Genomic DNA, 24988 nt, shown 5'->3' on the forward strand with positions numbered 1-24988 from the left:
GTGCGTTTTATATATGTATATATATATATGTAGTGCGTTTTATATATGTATATATATATATGTAGTGCGTTTTATATATGTATATATATATATGTAGTGCGTTTTATATATGTATATATATATATGTAGTGCGTTTTATATATGTATATATATATATGTAGTGCGTTTTATATATGTATATATATATATGTAGTGCGTTTTATATATGTATATATATATATATGTAGTGCGTTTTATATATGTATATATATATATGTAGTGCGTTTTATATATGTATATATATATATGTAGTGCGTTTTATATATGTATATATATATATGTAGTGCGTTTTATATATGTATATATATATATGTAGTGCGTTTTATATATGTATATATATATATGTAGTGCGTTTTATATATGTATATATATATATGTAGTGCGTTTTATATATGTATATATATATATGTAGTGCGTTTTATATATGTATATATATATATGTAGTGCGTTTTATATATGTATATATATATATGTAGTGCGTTTTATATATGTATATATATATATGTAGTGCGTTTTATATATGTATATATATATATGTAGTGCGTTTTATATATGTATATATATATATGTAGTGCGTTATATATATATATATATATAGTGCATTTTATTTACATATGTATATATAGTGCGTGTTATTTACATATATATATAGTGCGTTTTGTACATATATATATATATTGTTCATTTTGTTTATATATATATATATATATATAAGGTTCGTTTTGTTTATATATACATATATATATATATATATATATATAGTGCGTTTTATTTATATATATGTACATATATATATATATATATATATATAGAATTTTATTTATATATATATGCATATATATATATAGTGCGTTTCATTTATTTATATATATAGTGCGTTTTATTCATATATATATATATATATAGTGCGTTTTATTTATATATATATAATATATATATACACACATATATGCATATATATAGTGAGGTTTATTTATATATATCTATATAGGGGGTTAGTTTAGTATATATTGTGCGTTTTATTTGTGTGTGTTATATCTATAGTGCGTTTTGTTTATATATGTAAAGTGCCTTTTATAATATATATATATATATATATAAGTGCGTTTTATTTATATATATATATATATAGTAAGTTATTAAATATATATGGCGATTATGCTTTACTGAATATTCCGCGTTTATCTACTCTAGGACTCTTCATGCTTACTAACTAGCTCTACCTACGTATTGAGCACTTTTGAAGTAAATAAAGTTTACGCATAAATTTATACTTTCGTATATTGATGTTATGGGAGTAAATTAAGTAGTTATATATATATGTATATAAAGAGCGTTATATATATATATATATATATATATATTGTTATATTGGTAGAGAGGCTGGTTGATATCGGTTGATAAATTAAGAAATAATCATAACGGAATAAGAAATATTTTTTTTTTATCTCTTAAGGAACGTCTACGGTGAACGGTGAATTTAAATTCAAATATAAATATGAAAGCATCCTTTGGCGAGCGTGAATTTAAATTCAATCAAAAAAAAAATAATAATAACAAATAAATAAACACGAGCGTTCGAGGTGTACAGACACAGCCCTCCCTCTCTTCCTCTGAAAATGCAATGCGCGAGAGAGCCCACTGTCAGCAAAGCTAAGGGAGAGAAAGAAAAGTGAAATCGACGCGGACGAATAAAGAAAGCAGTTTTTGAACTGAGCGCTTTGTCAACGATGAAAAAGATAGCGTTCGTATAAAAATAAAATTGAGAGGCAAGAAAAAAAAGTAAAAAAAAAAAAAAGACTGGGGAGAGCAGTGAACGGTGTCAAATTGACCGGTTGTTTTGTTTATGTTTGAGCGAATAATGAATCCCATAAAAAAAAAAAATCGCTATGAGCCGGTGGTGCTCAGGAATGCCCAAACGCAGCATAAACAGATTTCCCTGAAATAAACAGGAGTTGAATTCTTTCGGCCGAGAATGGACATCATGGAAAGTTCACGGCTAAGATATTAAAGATGAATAAGAAGAGGGTTGCGACAAACAAAAATATCGTCATGCCGACGGGCTTCCCCATCCAAGAAGAAACCAAACAGGAAAAATCTCGCGAATGATGAACTTTACGGAGACATTATGAAACATGAAAGTCCAATTGGATAAAGTTAAGTGACTATTATGATTTCCCCATCCCGATATCCCCGCTCCTTGTCCTTGGCCGAATTGTCATACCATAATGGAAATGGTGTATGCATTTTCTCTTATATGTTTTTTTGTTTGTCACCTTGTTTTCTTTTCTTTCTTTGATGTTTTCTTTATCATCCGACCTCACCCCAACCTATTGCGGTGTGATATTAAATTTAAGGATGTTGAATAAAATTCAGGTTTTAAGATTCTAGCGTTGTCATTCTTGCTTTGAGTTTGAATCATTCGGAACAAAATGTGCTAATGAGAACCTCAGACAATGTGTCAAATAGGTCACAAATTGTGGCCGACACTTTATTTGTCATTATTTTATTTTTATATTGTGTTAAGGACAACGTAGGGTGAAGCGCTGACCTAGAGTCATAAGATTATTACCAGGGGACATCCACCCCGACTCAGCTTCATACCGGTCCATAACATGACTGTTCGCCGTAGGCGTTCCCTTAGAGATAAAAAAAATATGTATATAAAGAGTGTCTTATATATATATCTATATAAAACTTTTTTTTTTTAAACCTTGGACTCTTTACGGAAGTATGGTTGGTTATGAAAAGGAAGGGTTGTAAATTTGGGTTGAATTTGGGAGTATCAAAACCAAAGCAAAATATGATTAAAGTAAAAATAAAATAGATTAACCCCATAATTTAATGTACTGTACCTGTTCACACTGAAACACTTATCACAATATTCTGTGGATATATATTAAAAAACCTTGTTAAACTTTGTGACATATTTCTATTCTATGGAGGCCAGGTGCGAACACAGACCCCACAATTTTATTATACCATCCCTACTTAAGTTAAAACATAATTATCAAAGTATTATGTACATCTATATCAAAAACACTTGTAAACGTTTTTATTTTGAAATTTATTTCCATACTTTGTGGACCAGGCACGAATGCAGACCCCACAATTTTAATGAACCACCGTTCTGCCAGATCAAACATACCTATTCCTGTGTCTCGATACATCTATCATTATATGTAATCAGTTTTTTAAAATAGTCAACCATATAGGAACCTATTCGTTACCAGATACACACACACACACTCAGCTTTATATTATAGATATATATATATATAAAACGCTCTTTATATATCTATATATATAAAAATGTAATTTTTGGTTCGTTCTAAATCGATAAAACCATATTTCTACATTACCAATTTAATTGAAATTTTCAGAAAATCTATCTGTAAAGTCAAGGAATGTTTGCATGTTATTAAAATAATTTAACATTGCGAATTATAAAAATATTAATTAAAATAAAAAAATATTTTTCGTAAGTCGTTTCTGCGAGCCTGTCGGTTTTATTTCCGGTAACTTCCGTTTCAACTACTCTCGAATTACAAGATAAGTAAAAAAAAAAAAGGTACTCATGCAGGGAGTGATCCATGCTGAAATAATAACGTTATTATTTTAAAAGCCATTAACATGGGGAGGGTGTTTTGTACCTATTCTGTACCTTACAATTGAATAAAAAAACATAAAACTTTAATTAAACGTGGAAATACGATTTAAAAAAATAGCATGGATCACTCTCTGCATTAGCACAAAAAAAACTTTTTTAAATTTAAATACATTTATGTAGCTTACCAATTTTTTAAATTTTAAATAACCTTTGTTTATCTTATTCACTCATCAAACATTACGTTTTAATTGTTTAGTTTCTTTCACGGCATTGTTTACATAAAAAAGTTTGTTTTTAACTTTTTCTAAACTGTTTCATTTTTATGACATGCGTCAGCGTATTATAAACACCCTAACCTCATGTTAAAAACAGCTTTCAAATTAAACACGCCCTTCCACAAACCTTGAAAGCCGTTCTTAACATGGGGAGGTTGGGGGGTGTTCATTCCGAAAGCCGTTTTAACATGGGGAGGTTAGGGTGTTTATAATATGCTGGGGTGAGTCGTAAAATTAACGAAGTTGCTATTTATTATTTATTGCAAAAATTGCTTGAAATTTATTTATTTGACAAAAAAATCTTGACAATTCAAAAGAATATTTAAAATTATTTATTTGTTAGAGAAAAAAAAACAACTATTTTATAAAAGTCCAATATTGCTTTCATTTCAAAATTGTTTTCTTAAAATTATATTTTTTTACGCAAACCTTTCAATCAATGTTTTTACAATTTCGATTCCCAGTAAAAACAAATAAAAATAAAACCCCACTTCTCCGTTAAAAAAACAAAACAATCATTTCAATTAATTTGTTGTTGGCCTTTCAAAGTTGCTTCAATTAAAAAAAAAAAATGTATAAAATTATTTATTTGTTCAAAAAAATAAATAAATAAAATACACACACACACACACACGAAAAAATAAACAAACAAAAAAAACTAATAAATGTTTTGGTTTTCAAATGGCGCTCACCCAGTTTAAACTATTATGAATATGTCATTTCAATTTTCTGTTTTTAATTTAAAAAAAAAAAAAAAAAAAATGTTCCATGAAAAACTTTCCCGTTCTCATTAATTAAATCGAAACATTTCCAATTAAACAATTATGGATATATGTTCTTTTTCACTTTCTTTATTTACTTTTTTTCATAGTTCTTTCCGGAAGTTTATTTTATTTTTTTATTTTTTTTATTTATTTATTTATTTTTTTTTTTTTTTCGAACAAATAAATAATTTTAAACACAATTTTGAATTGTCAAGATTCATTTTCTCCAGTAATATCGGTTTACCAAGTTTCTGGGAGTAATAAATGATAATTTTGGTAAATTTATTCTTTCCCTTTCCGGAAGCAATCGTTCGACCATATAATGATGTCTCCCCTAGATTTGGATAGCAAGTGCGTGAAAAAAAATGGCGTCTCCAATTTCGGCAATAAAGGGTAGAAGCACCATTTTATTCATTGTTGATTTATTCAAACAGTCCTTTGGAAAATAAATATTTAAAATAAAGTGTGGTACTCCTTGGGCGTTGAGTTCCATGGCGACCAGCAGAATTATTTAACGGTCGCTCCCTTAGCCCCCCCCCCCTAGTCAAGGCTAACGTATGCGCACGTAACATTTATCATTTATTTACTTATGTTGCCTTTCACACTTTTACAAACATTATTTATTTACGTTGGCTTAACTCTTTTCATGAATACTAACATTTCAGCCCGGCGTTGCCTGGGTGTTTGGATGTGTATGTTGAGCAAAAAGAAAAGAAAAGTGGTAGTAGGAAGGCAGGCTCGAACTCGTACCGCAAAGGAGGAAAAGAACTTGGTAAAACCTAAAGTTTATGCTGTTACAACCACCGCCAAACCGAAAGCGACATTTTTTAAAATTAAGGCTAGACAATGTAAAGGAGAGGATAACTTTCAAAAATATCCGCGAAAAAAGTGACCCCCCCCCCCCCCCCCTCCGCCTCCTGTAGAAAAGTGCCTAATTGAAGGGGAAGATATTAATGTTTTTAGCCAATTTTTCGTATGAAAGGTTGAATTTTAAAACGATACTGATCTTGGTAAAAACTGTCGCCTCTATTGAAAGTTTAAGGCAGATATGCAAACAGACATACATACATACATACATTTATATATTGGTAACTAAAAATTTTGGACCTAAACTGATGAAAAAGCTTGCCCTATATCTGAATACCCTTTATGTAAAATTTCAAATATTTAGACCAGAAATTGTCTGAGTAATTCGGAAGAGACCGCAGAGGGCAATTTTTTTTTTAACTGTGACCCCTATTATGACCTCTTAAAATTTATTGTTTTGGGCTCAAATCAAGTTTAAGTTAGATCCATGTCCAAGGAACCTATATCTAAAATTTCAAGTGCGTAGACCCAAAATTGTCGGAGTTTGGTAGAGTTCTCAAAGGTCAAATCGTTGAACCTTGACCCCTTAATCGCCAAATTTCTGACCAAAAACCGATCACATCGATTTTCCCAAATTTCAGTACCCTGTATATCAAATTTCGAGTCTGTAGACTAAAAATTGACAGTTATTGCGTAGGGTAATGCACACACAGACACTTTCACTTTTATATATATATATATATATAGAGAGAGAGAGAGAGATTGGAAAAAAAAGTTTTACTCTTTATGAATATTAAAAGAAAAAAAAGTTACTAAACATTTATTAATAATTTCTCACTTTTACAAACATTTGTAATTTATGTATTTACTTATGTTGGCTTAACTCTTTTCATGAATATTTAAAAAAAAAAATAAATAAAATAAAAATAACTAAACCATGTATTGATAATTTCTCACTTTTACACATTTTTAATTTACATGAGTGGATAATTTTTTTGGTAAATATTTACATTTAGGTCCACCTCCACAATTTTCTTCTTTAAATGACGACTTTTATTGATAAATAAATCTACAAAGGCAGAAATCCATGGAAAAATTCACAAAAATGTGTACAAGGAAAAAAGGAAAAAATTGCCTTTGGATTATTATGGACCATCTTCTTCCAATTACGGGATTTTGGGATTTTACTTGTGCAAATGGAAATTCAATTAACTTTCTTGAAGTTATATATTTGGATTTTACTGTTACTGGATTATTTATCTTCCACCAGACTATTCATTCATGTATAATCACCTTTTTCTTCACCATATTCCCTCTGCTTCACTTTTTTTGTTTTCAAGTAACATCTTTGACTTACTTGTTGTTTCATCAAATACTTTTTTTTGCATGCAAAATCCGATCCCGCATTTTGCTAATTCATACCTTCTGATGAGAAGGAAAGTATTTCTTCAAAACTCCGCGGATTAAGGACTATCCACTTATCTAGTGTTTCCTTTTCAGATTAAATATGTTTTTAACTCGTTTCAAAGTGTTTTTTAACATGTTTTATTAACTGTTTGCTCGTATTATAAGCTCTATCTCCTATTTGGTTTTATCGAGCTTTTACATCTGGCTGAGATAACTTTATAAATATTAATTCTGTAATATTTATAATATACTTTAATTTTACCATCTTGGATCATTTTGGTAAATTTAATTGTAATTTTTATTTTTTATATATATATATATATATATATAAGCGTTTTATATTAATATTTATTATGCAGAAGTAATAATGGCTCTCATTTGAAAATTCTAACTAAAATACATGGCTGGTTAAAGAGTTGACAAATGAACTAGTATACCCATCTCAGTATTGCTAAATTCTAACAGAAGTGTTGCACCACTTTTATATCTCTTACAAAGATTGTAAATCAATATATAATGCTACTATACCTATTATTTTAATCAAAATTCATTACATGATTTTCATTCTAGAAAATGTCTAAAATTTAAAGCTTCAACTTTAAGGGATCTTAAGAAATTGAAATAAAGTAATCTTAATTTATGTTTAATTATTGCAAATCTGAAATGTTAAATTTTCACTTGGTAGGTTTTGCTCATATTCTACCTCCCATAAAAACAATTTCAAACATTTCAAAGAGACTGAAATTTGGGAAGTATTTATTAATTGATGTCTAATACGAGGCGCATTCATTAAGTTTTGCATACTTTTTTCATATGGGAACTTTTATTGATAATACACAAATGAAACACCTAGTCCCTTTTGAAGTGATCTCCGACTGCAATGCACTTGTACCGTTCCAACAATTTCTGGAAGACCTCTTGTGTGAGCATGTGAATGACTCTTGTCACGACCGTTTTCATCTCAATTGCCTCATAATGACAGCCTCTAAGGTTTTCCTTGAGTTTAGGGAATAATCAAAAGTCACAAGAAACAAGGTCTGGACTATAGGGAGAGTGAGGAACTGTCTTGATGCCCATCTTGGTCAAACAGTCTGTGACAATGATGAAGTTGTGGACTGGTGTATTGTCCTGGTTGAAATGCTATTGACCTGATTTGAAGAGTGATAGCCTCTTCTGAGAAAATCTCTTCCTGAACTCTATTAAAACCTCAACCTAGTATTCCTTGTTGCCTGTCTAGTGAAAACCTAGTGTAGATCATACTCGTGCTGTCAAAAAAAGGGATCATAAGTTTCTGGGTGGATTTGCTCTGTCTGGCCTTCTGGAATCTGGGAGACTCGGCATGCTTCCACTGGGAACTCTGTCACTTGATCATAGCAGTAGATCTAGCTTACATTGCAGGTCACCAGAGCATCAAGAACTGTGGGATCTGAATTGATCAGCTCAACCGTCTCCCTGCTGTCATGACGTCTTTCTTTCTGATCTTCTCTGAGCACACTTGGGACAAACTTTGCACAAATCTTCCGCATCTTCAGTGCCTCATGAATAATTGTGTGTACAGTTCCCATACTGATCTCAAACTGTGCACTTACTTTCTCTATAGACACAACAGTCCTTATCCATGAAATTCTTTATTTGGCCAATCAACTCCGGTGTTCTGACTTTCTTACTCCTCCCATACCTCATCATCCTTCAGACTCCCTGCCTTTTTTTTAATCTCTTATGCTACTCAAAAACTGATGCTTGATTCATGCAAGATGGTCCAAAAGCAGTCTGAAGCATTTTATGTTTCTGCAGCATTTTTTCCAAGTTTAAAACTAAATTTTATTGCATATCATTATTCTAAAGTGTCCTCACGTCCAGATTGCATTTTTTAAATTCACTAGCTATGACGATCAGGCTTTAGTAAGGTGTATTTTAATTCCTACTGTAGCTATTCATTTGAACCTGAAATCATAAAAATTGATTAGTCATCTGATAAGATGTATAGCAATAACTACTGAATTTTCAAGAGTCTACGACGGTTTTAAATGCCTGTATAAAAAAAGCCTGGAAACTTATTTAAAGCATCTCATACCTATTAAAATTTCACAAATCTTAATTCTCCTGAAAGGATTCCATCTCCTTTTTACTTCCTTTGCATAAAAATAAATTAAATATAGCCTTAATTTGAACCCCTTATGCCTAACGATTTGTGTACCAAGATTCATTATGATTCATTAATTAGTTTAGGAGTGAATTCTTTAAATACAAATATGTAAACATATACACATATCTAACAGTTCTTTTTTCTAACACATCATTCAAGTCAAACTCTAGGAAAAGGATTAATTAAATGGATTGATCGCCAGTTGAATTATGAAAGGATTGAAAATGCTGAATGAATGAAGTTGATTACTTTGCTTATGACAAGCATTTCTTGACATTGGACATTTATTTTTCAGTATTTGCATTTCCTTTCTTTCAATTTGCAGAGGCTCCGAGATCAGATCAAAACATGGGTGGCCTCCAGCGATGTAAAGGACAAACAGGTTTTGACGGAGAACCGGAAGCTAATAGAAATGGTAAACGTCATCTTAATTATTCTATTTTTCAATGAAAGTTTCTATAAATGTATTATTACATCTTTGTAAATTCCACAGTGTTTTCTGTATAAATTTGTATAATTTACTGCTACAAATAATATTCCTTTTGAAATAATTATCTGTCAGAATCGATACTATTAAGGAATGACTCTTTTGTAAAAAAAAAATAATTGAATATGTCTCTTTAATTAAAATTATAATTTAATTATTTTTAACACAAATATTCTCTTACCATAAAAATTGTCAGCTAAATATATAATGGACAATTTTTAAATGTATTCCAAATTATACAGAACATTTGATTTTGGAATAATTCATTTTAAACTGTCTTTTGTTAATGTGTGTAAAAGGTGATAACGTATGTGCAAACATAAAATACTTTAACATATATTAACATGTACACTAACTTGATGTTAATTGTTTTGTTGCACTTAACTGACAAATAACCATCAATTGTTGTTACAGCAAATGGAAAGGTTTAAGATTGTTGAAAAAGAGACAAAAACAAAAGCTTATTCCAAAGAAGGTCTTGGTGCTGCAGCCAAAATGGATCCAGTCACAAAAGAGAAAGGGGAAATCATTAACTGGTTATCTGTGAGTATTTTTCATTTTACAATATCAAAATAAATTAAAGGCAAAAGTTGGGTTCATTTTTCACTGATGACAAGCTGATGACACCTGAATTCAAGTTTATGCAATAGCAACATCCTATTCAACTTTTTTGATTTTAATGTAATGAAGAGTTCTGTTTGACTTGTTTTATTTTGAGAACAAATGTTTTTAACAAGTTAATAGAATTCAGAAATATGATGGTGGATTCTCCTTGGCTATAATGGCAAGGCAGTTGTGATTATATACCACTATGGTTGTTTTTTAGGGACTGATTAATTTTCTTTGGTCAAATAAGTAAACTTGTATCAAAATGACCAAAATCATTAACTGGTTATCTGTGAGTATTTTTCATTTTACAATATCAAAATAAATTAAAGGCAAAAGTTGGGTTCATTTTTCACTGATGACAAGCTGATGACACCTGAATTCAAGTTTATGCAATAGCAACATCCTATTCAACTTTTTTGATTTTAATGTAATGAAGAGTTCTGTTTGACTTGTTTTATTTTGAGAACAAATGTTTTTAACAAGTTAATAGAATTCAGAAATATGATGGTGGATTCTCCTTGGCTATAATGGCAAGGCAGTTGTGATTATATACCACTATGGTTGTTTTTTAGGGACTGATTAATTTTCTTTGGTCAAATAAGTAAACTTGTATCAAAATGACCAAAATGTTAATCTTTATTTCTATGAGCACATGTTTGTTTCATGTTTACAATGATGAAATATTAAAAGTAATGTTATATTTAAAATAAAGAACTTTGTAAAGCTCGTGAAGCCATCTAGTAACTTCATAAAATTAGCTATCCTATAAAAAATTTTTCATTATATAAAAAAATCTTCACACATATCTTTGCAAAGCATAAACAATGGTACCAAATTTATTTTGATAGCTCAAATAGTCATTAAATTATGACTGTTCAAAGTTTATTGGGAAATTTTCTGTCTGCTGTGCTATTGGTTCAGAAGTTAATTTTCATTGTATAACTAAAAATGCAGGATTTTAACAAGTGAAAAATTCTTACAAATGTAATGTCATTTTGTGGTCAATGAAAATTCATCATAACGGAAACTATAATTATTAGATCGAACCAGTCTAAACATTAGGCAAAATCCTATACCCCCCCTCCCAATGAAAAATAACACTGGAACACTTAAACTTTTAATATAAGATTCATTTCAGTAGTTAACATGCTGAATTGTTTTAATAATTCTCATAACACATTAAAGATCAAATAGATTTTTCAGTTAAAAAAAACAAAACTGGCTTGGATCATGTAAAAGACAAAAACCTAATTTGATAACAGGGCAAACATTTCTATAGTATTACATTTACAAAAGCTTTCAATTTAGTTTCTTTTTGTGAAAGACAATTGGAAACCTTATTGATGAGTGTCTTTTTTCTTTAAAATGGTCAATTCATAAATCAATACATGATCAGAATTTATGGAATCAAAACACCAATAAGAATCAAAATGAAAAATTGGAGACCACTCTTAATCGGTTAATTCCACATAAAACCTGGTCCTGTTTACTTAGCTCCTCATGAGGACAAAGTTAGATACAAGGTTGGTTTTTAATATGGGAAAATTCAGCTCTCCAAAGGGGCATTAGATTGGAACAAAAATTTAAATTGTCTCAGTCTAAAAGGATTGACCGAGGACAGTGTAAATTGGGTGTAGCATCAGAACAGATACTATACTTTGTTCCTAATCCAAAGACTAAGAAATCCTATCTGTTTACTTGTCTGCATTTGAAACAAATTGCAAGTTTGAAGTTCCTTTGCCAGTTTTGGTATTAGTGTTTTGCGAGTGTTCCAGACTTTAGGGTGGGCAACACCAAACGTCTTGCGCTAGCTTGCTATGAAGTCCAGTCCAAATGGTTGCATGCGGTTGGATTGGTTTTTATGCACTCTAGCCATATCTTCCATGCTCTCTAGTGCCGAGATATCTAGATGTGTTATTGAGTTGATGCAAGACATGATCAAAACACCTGGGATACTGAGCATGTAAAGCAACCATAATCTCACCAATGCCAGGATTTGATAAAGTACGATTGATAGCACTTGTTAAAAACTTGCTATTGTACTAACTCAGCTGAGAAAGCTTACTTACCATGTACATATTTAGCAAAACTTATACATTTTGTTTGCCTTTCTACAGATGTTTAACTATTGAAATAGAATGGTATGTTTAGATATTCTTTTATCAACTGATATGGATGGTATTATTTTTTTTTTCCAGCATTCTATAGAAAGCTTGAATATGCAACTTGACAAGTTTGAAAGTGAATTGGAAACATTAGTTGCAGGGTCCAAAAAGAAAAAACTTGACAAAGAGGTTTGTTTGACTCTTATTTGATTACAAATAAAACTTTCAGTCATTTTAATTTCTCTCGAATATCTTTTTACCAAATTTTCAAATGTTATAAAAGTTTTTGTTGGGAAAATGATTTTGTCATCATGTTTTGTAATTACACTCCGACCAAATTTTGTTTATATTTTATTATAAATACTAACTTCTGGGATAAGTCTCTTGTTAATTATGTTGATATCACATGCCAGATGAATATAAAAAATTTTCAGGAATTGATTTAAAGAAAAATGGAGAAATCTTTACCTTCATTACCAAGCTATTATTGTCGGTTGGAGTATATAATTTTGCTGGCTTTTTTTTTTAAAAAACGCACACTTCATATAATTTCGATATGAAAAGCAAATTTTTACGAAAGAACACTCACCCTCTTTTCTAAGGATGTGTAGTTTTTAGTATTTTTTGGACCTGCAGAAAAGTTTACTTTGAAATTATTTTGTGTTATTCATAAGAAACCCTGTTTCTTTTATTTTTAATATAAAAGCAATGTTGAAGCATAAATTGTTCTAGCTAGAGCAATATTCTAATATTATTTTTGCTTCATTTGGTATCCATAAGATTAACAAATATTATTTTGTAATCTAATCTCTTTATTCAATAACTAAGGAAATATTCTTAATTAATGACTAAAAAAATACCACTGATAACTTCACATTGAAAATGTTTATTAATTAGGTGTTATTTCTAATGTGTTTTTATTTGTGACAAATTACCAAACTAGATTTAAATAGCACTAGTATAGAAAATTTGTAGAATGAATTCACTAAATGGTAAAAAAAAAAAATACAAGGACATTTTTGGGTTTATATTGTTTTTTTCATCATTATTAATCTAGTCATTAGTAAACAGTATTTTTATTTGTTTGATCTGATCTCCTGCTGAGGTTAGATGGTTTTTGAATGAATTCCAGCTTCCATCTCTTGCTATTTTCCTTATTCTGTTCACTTAGTTCAGGCCATTATCAATTGATCCCATTCATGTCTTAAGCAGTCCACTGTATGACTTTTGAACCATTGACATCAATGTGGTAAACACTTTGGAGCATTCCAAATGATTGGTGGTGTGGTCATACCAGTTGAAACCTACCAGACATTTTCTGCAGCTAGGATCATGTCATTTTGACATTTTGTCACTAACCACATTTTTCAACCATACAAAAGTACATGCCATACGTGTGTTGTATGCTGCCATTTTAGCCTACAATGTATTTCGTTAAATTGTTGACAATTGCTTGTAGGCTTTCTGTCATGTCTTAATAATTGAACTCTAAGAAAAGCTTGAACTTTTATACCTTTTCATTCTAGTATACATAATATTAGAAAATAAAAATGCACAAACGTAAGTTTTGTATTATTAGATTTAATCATATGCTAAGTGTTTATTCCCCATTTCCAAATGGTACATCGTCACAGTTTTGAACTTCATTAAGAGTGTCATGTTTGCTACTTAGACCAGCACCTGGTTGAAATGTGATGTCATGTTCTTCCATGGCTTGCTATACCCATTCTCTCCTGTTTTCTTATGTATGTTTTATATAGACACAAGTTTTTGTTTTGTCAGCGGGAAATATACAAACGGGTTCAGTTTAAGACAACCTCGCATGTGTTGGTCATTCATTCTGTGATTGGCATTAGATTACAATCTGTCCAATTGTCTAAACCTGTTTGTTTTTTTATTTTCATTAATGACTAGCAGGGCTATCTGCCATTGCTCTGGATAAAAGTGCAACACAGCTTTTCTTTTTCTTTCCCCTCTTCTATTTTCCCTTTTCCCATCCCCTCTTTCTTCTTCGCCTAGCCCATACTTCTTTCAACACATATATGCAATTAACTCGAATCAACATAAGAGAAATAACTGAAAAATTAAGTTGCTTCCCTTTACCGGATAATGTAAAAAGATGTTTGTACATCTTGAAAATTTTAAATGATAAAAATGGCCATTTGCCCCACCCCCACCACCACCACCACCACCACTACACACTCTAAAATTTTATATATTACATCCGTTGAAGAAAATATAAACTTTGTAGGTCTTTGGTTTGGGACTTTTAGCTGGACATAGACATACAATAAATATTTTGGATACAGATATACATACATCCATGAGGGTAGACAGGGAAAAGGCAGACTGAGCAAGATGACCTTAAGCAATGGTATATTCAAACAAATGTTAATAATAGTCAAAGTGACATGATCTTGACTGCAGCTCATCAGATGGAGAAAATTGCGAGTCTGCCTGTGAAGGCATTCATGAGAAAGTATGTTGCACAGTGATCTTACAACTGGTATGTCCACATCACCTGTCGTTAGTTATCCAAAGCACTTCAAAGTATAGATCACATTAATGTCAATGACACAAAGCCATAAAATAAGCCAAAGAAGTGAAATGACAAGACAAAAGTTGGAATTCATTCACAAAATGACTAACCTGTCAGCCAAGATGAAAAATGCAAAGAGTTTGATAATAATGCTTACATGCACAAAATGAAAATATTGAGAAGAAATGTTACCATTGTTTTAACTACAAATATATTTTGTTTTTTGTATCATTTATACTAATGTTATGCAAAGAATGTTTGAAAAAATATTTTTATTTCTTTTAAATAAACAAAATTTAAAAACATTGTTTTTACATGTATACTTGTATTTAGTTATGTCAGATTTTTTTTTATCTTTTAAATATTTGCTTTTTGTAAAATTGACAACATTCTGTGTAAAATGCTAATATAATATAGATTTTAATGCAAGAATGTTTTTTGTTCATTTTGTTAGCCATAGTTAACTTCGTCGTACACAAGCTTTTTACTGAAAAGCAAATTATTTTCATGTAAAATGTTATAGATTTAAAAATGTCTTAGATTTCAGTTTTTATATATGAAAATGTATAATTTTAGTTAAAGCACTATCAGGTTATTTTTAGACTTTAAAAATATTTTTAGTGTTCAGTTTTTTTTTTTTCCTTAAAAATACATTTCTTTTCATCTCTACAGTATTACTGTAATGTTTTCTATGTCATGTAATATTCATTTTTTTTTTTAATTTAATCTTTTACCCACTTCATTTGATATTTAATAAAAATAAATATCTTATTTTCATATATTTTTGTTGTCTGCTGATAATGAAGCTGTGTAATATGAATCTCCAATTTCATAACCGTGGCACTACTTGTTTTGATTTTTCTTTTTTCCCTCCATGTCCTTTGCTGCCTGAATGATCTGGATGATCGGAACCACAACATAGTTGAGGGTATGTTCCATGGGTGGATGCCATTTTTGCAGTGTTCCCCCCACCTAAAATCTTGAGCCTAATAATAAAAAAAAAAACTTTCCTCTGATCCAGATTGATGACTTTCTCTACACCCCCCTCCTCTTTTTTTTTTTTTTTTTTTTTTTTTGTGCAGTGGGATTGGGAGGATGAGGCCTTTTTGGTGTGGACGTTTATGCTTTATCTTCCTTTCCCATCCAACACCCATCCCCTACCCATACCTTCGCACTTGGGAATTTACATTTTTTCTTCTATCTCTCTCCTCTTTTGCAGAGTGGAAGTGATTATTCCAGAATGCTTTTTAAATAGCTATATCTGCTGCTTAAATCATTTTAACTGGAAGCATAAATATACCACGATTTTTCTGCCTTTTTAAAAACAATCATTTTTAAGCTCTAATATAATAATAAAAGCTCTTTTAATTATCATAATCTTTCCACTTAAAAAAAAAAATAAACCGATTCTAGTTAAGAGATGGCTTTATTTATGGCTACCTTCAGTTCTTTCAAATGTTCTTTAAAAAAAAAAAAAAAAAATTTTTGAAGAACAATGATCTCAATGTTCCATTTTCTTGCCTGTCTGTGAGAAAGCACTGTTGCTTTGATTTTTTTTTTCATTACTAACCATTTTTTTTATGTTTTTTACCCCCCCCCCCTTTTTTTTTCTTTCCCCTCCTTTAGTTTCCTGTATAGTTGTAGATATTGTGTTGATTTTCATTGTTTTTTTGTTTTTTTAATTTCTTTTGTTAATCTTATACTAACTTGAGTTACATTTTGAAAATTGGAACTATCATTCTTAGTGACCAAATTAAGATGGTAACTAATCATTTGAGACAAGTTTTTGTCAGTTATTTTGTAGATGATATATGTACGCACATATTTCTTTCAATCTTTTAATTTACTTTCAATAATTTTTCCTTTTGAAAAAAAATTATGAAGTTTAAAATTTAAAAAGAAAATGGAAATGTACTTTTTATAGCTTTCTTTTTATGTAGCATCTAAACATTGTTGATAAATGGATACTTCTAACAAATGTATTTAAGCTTTTAGCAAGTTGTTATTTGGTGCCATTAAAAACTGGTAGCAGATAATAAATTCTGAAATTCTTAAATACCAATGCATTTCTTGTCAAAAAGATATTAAATTGTATAAAATAGAAAAATAAGAATTAAGTTTTGAAATAAAGTAATTGTTTATTTATTTCTCTTTGGGTGCCTGCATTTTAATTCTTAATTCAACTCTGAAAAAAAGTTTATACTATTACAATAATAATATACAGAAATTCTGATAACTATTTCATCCGATAATTCCAAAAATGTCCTTTTTTTTTTTTTTTTTTTTTTTTTCATACCAATATGTTTGAATTCATCCAATTCTATGTGAAAATGTTTTATGCTATTACTTTTGCAAATCTAATCTGCTATCTTGTTCTAAATTCCTTTAAAAATATATATATAAATCAATTGGTTTATAAGATCTAGTTTTTAAATCTACCTTGACAGTAAGCATCTCTAAACTGAAGCGAAATATTTTAAGTTCACCTTAGTTAAAGATGCCATTATTTCATAAATGTTCCACTTAAATCATTTCTCATTCTTCTCCATAGCAATGTAATTTTATCTCTAATTTCATTCCTGTTACTAATATTTTACCCTTTTCATTAGTTTTGTCACTTTTTGTACGTCTTCCACTTTCAATGTCTAGACACTGGAGCTCTACAATACACTATGTAAGGTCTTAGAGCTTTGTATAGATAGTAATTTGTAGCATGTTTTGTTAAGTGTTATAACACATAAGTGCAAATCTATTTTATGTTGCGAATAAGTTTCATATTTATGTGATCATTTTTATTTCGTTAATTTCCTCTCCTAATTTGTGCATTAGTTTTAGTCAAATAGCACATTTCTGTATCATTAGAAGAAAATATTTTTTTTAAATAATCTTATAACTTAGACTGTGTTTTATGCCCCAAAGACAGTCTTCAAATATTGCTTTTATTGTGATTTGGTTATTTAAATTATTTAAATGTAATTATGTCACTGTAATAAAGGGAACACTTCACATGTTTGAAGGGAGGAGGTATTAATATTCATATTTCCTACTTGTGCTAAAATAAAACAAATATTTTTGGTACTTGTGCATCTGTTACTGCATTGAAATATTATTTAGAAACCCATTCTTAACATGGGGAAGGGACTGTTTTGTAACTATTCTGTACTTTCACCTAATAATTTAAAACAAAAAAAAAATTGAATTTGAGAATACTATTAAAGAATAGCATGGTGACATAAATGCACAAGCACCATATTTTTTCCCCCTTAGCATATTTTTTTTATTTTCATTTTGGTATTTATTTTGTTTTATAATCTACACTTATCGCTATTATCATGATTGTTATTATGAAATAATTACATTAATTCAAATAAGAACTAACTACAACACAAGCAACATCTGACAAGTGTCTCATCATGAAACCCAGTGTAATGTTGGGATATGAGAGCGAGTTGTAACTAAGAATTATATCGGCTGTTATATATATTTATAACATTAAGCATTCTATAAAATGACATTTAATAAATACCATTTCATTTATATATATATATATATATATATATATATATATATATATATAAATTCTATTAAACCTTTTTATAAATTAGAAAAAAAAATAAAGATATATTAGTTTTTCCCCAATCAGATCTGTCACTGCATTTTACACAATTCAGATATGGAAAAAAAATCTAGGACTTCCTATCTGTGGTTTTCATGGCATGTGGGATGCAGTGCTATGTTTAATTGTGGAAAAACAATGGATTTCCTTTTTTTTTTTTTTTTTTTTTTTTTTTTTTTTTTTTCCTTACTCTCTTCTGCAGCAAAGGTTTTCCACGGCATGTCAAAAACTTGTTCTCTAATTTATGACTGCCATTCGTTACTAAAATTTATGAATGTCGAATATTTACAAATAACTTTTTAGAGCATTAAAAAAATGAAAATGTTCTTTTCAAACATTTTGATTAACTAGAATTTAATGTTAATATGTAAAGTTTTTCGTGTTGGATTATTCTGACTATTTTTGCTCATTTTTGAATGTTAGGTTCAATGTTTCAGCCAATGTAACCTCTGACATTCTTCAGGTACATTTTGTTAAATTCTGGAATCTGTACAGAATTTATTGAATGTGAAATATTTTCCAGTTCAGCAAGATGCACTTGAAAGTCTGAGGTAACATAGTCTTAAACATTGAGAATAACATTCGAGATGAGAATAGTAGTTTGAATAATGCAAATTATCACTCATCTGGAAAATTTAAATATATATATATTTTTTTATAGTTGGGGTTATTTAATTATTTAGGAATGTTCTCTCTATAGCATAGTTTTAAGAAGTTATACACACCTCTTTAAAATAATTTAAAATCCTATTTGAATGGTTTGTACAGAATAAACGAATTAAATAGAAACTCTGTCAAATTTACACTTTTGAATCATTAATATGTTATACAGCCATTGACAGCAAACTCTGTTTCTTGAGCATTTCTGTATTTATGTGGAACAAGTTGTATTGCTTTGTCTGTGCTTTGTTAGCCAAATATACTTTTTCTTGTTAAGAATGTGTAAGGAGTTTGATTCACTTCTATGAAACGCTTATTTTCTCTTTTGTCAATATCACAGATTAATATACTAAAATATGGTAAATTACCTAATATATTAAAATTATGTTTAGATCTTAAAAGTTGGATCCAAATAGCATTTAAACTGACATCGTAACTTTGATTCCTACTAGCCAATTTAGATGTGATATAGTTGTACTATATCATTTGCTATAGATTAATATTTCACTACAATTAAAAATATTTTTAATACTTAATTCCGTCTGGCATTGTCGTAATATGTAGATATTGTTAAATAATTGCTTTAAAAGAAAAATTAGCCAAAGGAAATAACTTATTAAAAAGTAAGAGTTATTCCTCTTGGCTATTAGCATTTCTTACTTGATCTGAACTTGATAAATTCCAGGCAGTACTGAGTCAGTACAGCTAGTATAAAATGATAGCAACCTGCAAATTAACTCTTTCATAGCTTATGTGATTCAAAATTGGGCTTGTACATTTTTAAACTTTGCAATTGCAAAGGATAAGCAAAATATTTTTGATCCTCCGATCTAAGTTCTTAGCCAATTGGCTTATCTAATTGATATTGATGGCATTGGTATTTTGAAATAGTTCTTAGTGATATACACTGTTTATTCAACCTTTTTTATCACCTCCCAAAATTTTCTTACAGAAAAATAAAAAAAAGGTTAGTAAACTTCCATATCTTTCCTTTCTCTTAAGCAACTTCACATTTACATGGAAAATGTATGATCGAAAAGAATTAAAGATTTTCTGTTTTAAGAAAAAGAAAAAAAAAATACATCCTTCATAAATTTTATTGTATTTTTATTTTCCAAATGTTTTTTATTGGAGATAATTTTTGTTTGATCAAATTTTTTTTCCTTTTATCTTTTAGAACGAATAAAACGGCTTTTCTCATGGCTGTTTTCAAAATTTAATTTTTTCTTTTTAAGTTTATTTAATGAAAAAAAAATGCCAATAGCTTTCAATATGCTTAAATGTTTCTTTTGCTGGTTGGGGGTACAACATTGACAATTTTGGCTGAGATATGGCTGTATGAGCTTAAGGGACATAAGGATTATAAAAATCATTTTCAATCAGAAATGTAAATTAATAAGTCAATGCTATTAAGAATAAGAATTGATTTTTTTTTTTTTTTTTTCTAAATCAACATTTTGTAACAATCAGTTTAGAATCGTTACTAGCTTTGCCCATATTGCATGGTTTTTCTCTTTTTATAACTTTTTTTAATCTTCAAATTTTATGGTAGTCAGTTTTGATTTGTCAAGTATATTTAGAAAATATATTTTGCCAGCAGAAATGTTTGAAATATTTAAAACTCGTCTTCTGTGAATTTCAACGTGTTTGCTTGCTCTGCTTATCTGGCAATCTGCTGCTGAAATACATTTTTTCTACCCCCCCCTACTTCATGATAAGGTTTCCTTTGAGATTATCCTTAAAAATAAAATTCGTACTGTAGATTAATACCCTCAGTTAAATACCCCCTCACACACCTCCAGAATAAGTGTCTTTTTTGTTTTTGTTTTTTAGGCAATTATGTGCAAATACCCTGAAAAACTTGACAGTAAAATAAAATTTAGAGTGGCAATCAGTTTTGCATATAAATTTAATATAAAATGATGATTACATATTTTTAGACCATTCTTGGTGGGGTTAACCAATTTGTTTTTGGTTGTGGAAGATCAATTTTATGGGTTTTTTTTTTTCGGGGGGGGGGGCAGGTATTGTTTGGTGATTGCTACTGTGACTTAGGGTTAGTGAGAAAAAATTTAGTTAATTGCCCTAAAAAATTAATCACTTCACGGTAAATTTATATATGAAAGTAATCCCATTCAAAATTCAAAAGTTTTATAGTGTGTTCACGCATAATTGCCAAAAAAAAAAAAAAATAGAATCGTGTTTGTGATGGAGCTAAGGGTGTTAATCTACAAATTTACTATAAAATTTTTAACCATTGTTCATGTATGCTCACAGTCATAACTAAGATATTGGATTCTCTTTCAAAGTTTTTATGAATAATGTATCTTATTTCGAAATGCTTATTGGATTAGGAAATGGCTGATAAAATCCCATGTGAGAATTTATTTTTCAGAAAAGTGCTTATGTTTTTTTTTTTTGTTTTTTTTTTTTAAATTGAAATTACTAAATACCCTAAATTATGCTCTAAAGTCGGGTTGTCAAAAAAATCGATATTCGTTTTTTTATACATTCCACATTTAAGGTATGAAATCAATTTTTCAAACTAATGTTATGTAAGTGTAGACAATTGTCTGCATCAAATGCTATTATTTATTAAATTTACTATGTAAAATCTAAATCTATTTAACTTGATATATGGATCTGAAACCTGGTTAATGAGTTAAGGACATGCATTGCATGGAGAGAAATTATGATGATGCAATGGATGTGTAATGTGAGTCTTAACGCCAGGTTTAGATAGGATGAGCTTGGAAGATTACATCTTGGTAGTATAAAGATATATGCAAAACAGAAGACTTTGATGGTTTGGTCACATCAAAAGAATTGATGTAGGGTTTGGGGTACATAAATGAGTCGTAGTAGTTGAGATGGCAGGGCAATTATATAAAAGAAAGTGATAACTATGGACTTTGGAGATAAGAAGTGATGAAGACCTGATCAGAGCTAAGTTTGTTTAAAAGTCAATTCTTAAAAGTTATCCAACACATTAGCACATAAAATGGACGTTTTCAATTTACTATTAATTAATAGATAATTAAATCTCATTTATGCCAAATATTGGTCCATGTTCTTAAAAAGAAATTTAATTTCAGTTGGTTTCATTGATTTTAAAATTTAATCCTGATCATTATTTTATTTTTGATTAGTCATAAAGGAGGATTTTACTCTCGGTCAAGAGTTTTAACACTGCCATCCAAATTGCTGTGTACTAATTTAATAGCATGATTTTATTCCTATTTATAATCTTCCTTCTCATTTTGATTGGATTTACATTTGACTTAAAAACGAAAGAGAATCTGGTTCATGTATTTAATAGCATCACGATTTTGTACTTGCCCTTGCAATCAGTTAGCAAGCCATACTTAAAGACAGGGATTGGAAGTTCGAGCCTTGCCCAGGAAATAATTATTTTTACTCGGATTTTTTTCTCAAAATGAAATTGTTTCAAGTTACAATATAAATATATTGTTCAGTTTAACTTTTATTTTTTCTGTAATTCATAGAAATCAAGTTACTGGTGGCAATACCAGGTAACTTTTACTTGTATAATAGTATTAATCAAGTGAACATTTTAGGTTTTAGTCCTTTATCCAAAACATTGATCATTTTTAAGTGAAATAGAATTAAAAACAAAAGAAAAACAAGCACATTATTTTTTGCATAGATATTTTACTTATTTGTTGTCCAAAATTTAACCTGATTAAAAAAAAAAAAAATACAGAAAACTATATGATGAACGCATCCCTTGCAGAACAAAAATGTCATATTCCAAGAATCATAATTGATCAAGTAGTTATTATTATAAGAGAAAATAAATCATTTTTTATGATTTTTAGTAATTTAACTATTAATCATAGCCATTAAAGGACTAGTTTTGATTTTTATTTCTGGAAAGCTTGCTAAGACGAAGATAACCGGTGATGAATTTTAAAGATGACCGACCATGACATACCATCTTCACTTAATCATAAAATTTGATTTTTCTTACTTAAAAGAAAAAAATCTACTTGATCAATTTATGATTTTTGGAATATGACATTTCATTCCATAACGGGTACTATATTATAAAGACTTTTGTATTTTTGTTTTTTTTAATTAGCTTGAATTCTGGACAAACATCCTTCTTCCCTTCCTCCCCCTCCCCCCTCTCATGATATTGAATAGAATTATTTTATTTATTTATTTTTTTTTTTTTTTTTTTTTTTTTTCACTTTTTTATCATGTCTCATGACTAATGTAACTTACTGATATCAGTGTTTGAATTTGAATCTCCATATAATTAATTAGGCAACCATTATTTCCTATCAAAAACCTGGATATTTGAGTTCCACCTGTTTTGTAATAATGCAGTATAATTGTATAGTACTTCTTGGTGACTATGCTTAAACTATATTAACTGATAAGTAACCAATAATTGTTTCATTAACTCTTTATTTGTATTGTACTAATTGCATTTCATATTTAAACACTTATTTTACATTGGAAATCTGTAGATTATTTTGTATTTTGTCCATGTTAGTTGACGAACGTATAAAAGTAAAAATTCTGATACCATGACAACCCTACTATAAAGTATGAACTGTTAATTTTGTTTGTCTACTAATTCTCCAAACCTGTGTTTCCTTTTTGTACTTCTTTCCTTATTTGCTCATTCAATTCTAATAATGTTGATTCTTTAGGAAGTTTTCACTCCTATTTTTTGTGTTCAATCCATTTTTGTTATATTGATATTTATACTCAATGTAAATTATGTAAAGTGACTTTCACCTAATGGAACAATCATGTCATTGTCATTAAAAATGATTCTGCTTTATTAGACAAATATCAAATATTTTCATAAATTGATCTTAGTTTAAACTCAATAAGAATAACTTTTAATGTAAATGGATAAGTTAATATTTACATATTTAAATCCAAATTTTATTGCATTTTTTTGGCTGCTTGTGTATAACCTTTTTAATGTACAAACTTTACTTACAAAGTTTTCTTGTGAGATTTTAAAGTTGGACTTAAATAATATTCAAGTTTCAATAAAAAAAAAATATGTATAATTATTTTTATATAATTTATTTATAAAAAAGAAATTGAGGTTAACTGGTAATAATGGAAACATTTCAATTATGACCAAAAAATTGATAACTAGGTGCTTATTCAGTTCTACCTCCAATATTAAAAACTGCTCGTAAAAAGAAAAACAAAATGGTACAAATATTTTGTGTATTTTCGTGTTGGTTAAAAAATTAAAAAATTACTCAAATTCAAGGCAAAGGACATAATTTAACAGTCATATTAATACTGGCTAGAAATTGTTTACAGATCAAATTGGATTTTGTTTTATAAAAATATTAGATGATTTGGAATAAATTTTGCTGTACAGCCCTTTTTTTAATCTTACAGGGCTGTACATAGTTTTGTGCAATTATAATTTAATATTGTAGTAAAACTGAATAAGTACCGATAACTAATTCTTGTTATTGAAGAATATAAAGAGTTGTCCCCCTTGATAAAATTTTATTGCTTCTTTGTTATTGTAGCAAAATTCGAAAAACGAAATATTGAATTTCAAGTGAAAACCAAGGATATCTACTGAATTGTCATGTCGTAGTAATGAAAATATTCAAAAATTACCAAGAACAATAAAGTAGAAAATTAATTATTAATGAAACAATTAGAGAAAATCAAGTTTGGCTAAATTGGTGAAAGATTTGCAGTTTTCAGAAAATACTCCTCCCCCTCCCCCTGATTACACTTAGAACATTCCGGTTCTCTCTCTCTCTTTATTTATTTATTTATTTATTTTTTCCTCAAAATCTCAATTTTCACTAAATGTTTTCGAAAACTATTTGGTACTTATGCACTTTTGTTACTGTGCTGAAATATTATTTAGAAAGCCATTCTTAACATGGGGAAGAGGGAGAGTG

General features: G+C 29.0%; 1 protein-coding gene across 4 annotated transcripts in view; it reads left to right on the forward strand.

Moving 5' to 3' along the window:
• LOC145252722 (CCR4-NOT transcription complex subunit 3-like) overlaps positions 1–24988 on the forward strand; it is a 135187-nt gene that overhangs the window by 74377 nt on the left and 35822 nt on the right. For 3 of the 4 annotated variants that reach the window (XM_080112566.1, XM_080112567.1, XM_080112565.1), the window contains 3 exons: positions 9374–9463; positions 9950–10078; positions 12343–12438. In XM_080112566.1, coding sequence (XP_079968692.1) covers positions 9374–9463; positions 9950–10078; positions 12343–12438 — 315 coding nt within the window. Of the gene's footprint in view, positions 1–9373; positions 9464–9949; positions 10079–10419; positions 10434–12342; positions 12439–24988 lie in introns of those variants that run through there. The other variant, XM_080112568.1, reaches the window with a different exon arrangement.

Source organism: Euprymna scolopes, chromosome 29, assembly GCF_053919585.1.
Source record: "Euprymna scolopes isolate OS-2025 chromosome 29, ASM5391958v1, whole genome shotgun sequence".
In the NCBI taxonomy this organism is placed as follows: Eukaryota; Metazoa; Mollusca; class Cephalopoda; order Sepiida; family Sepiolidae; genus Euprymna; species Euprymna scolopes.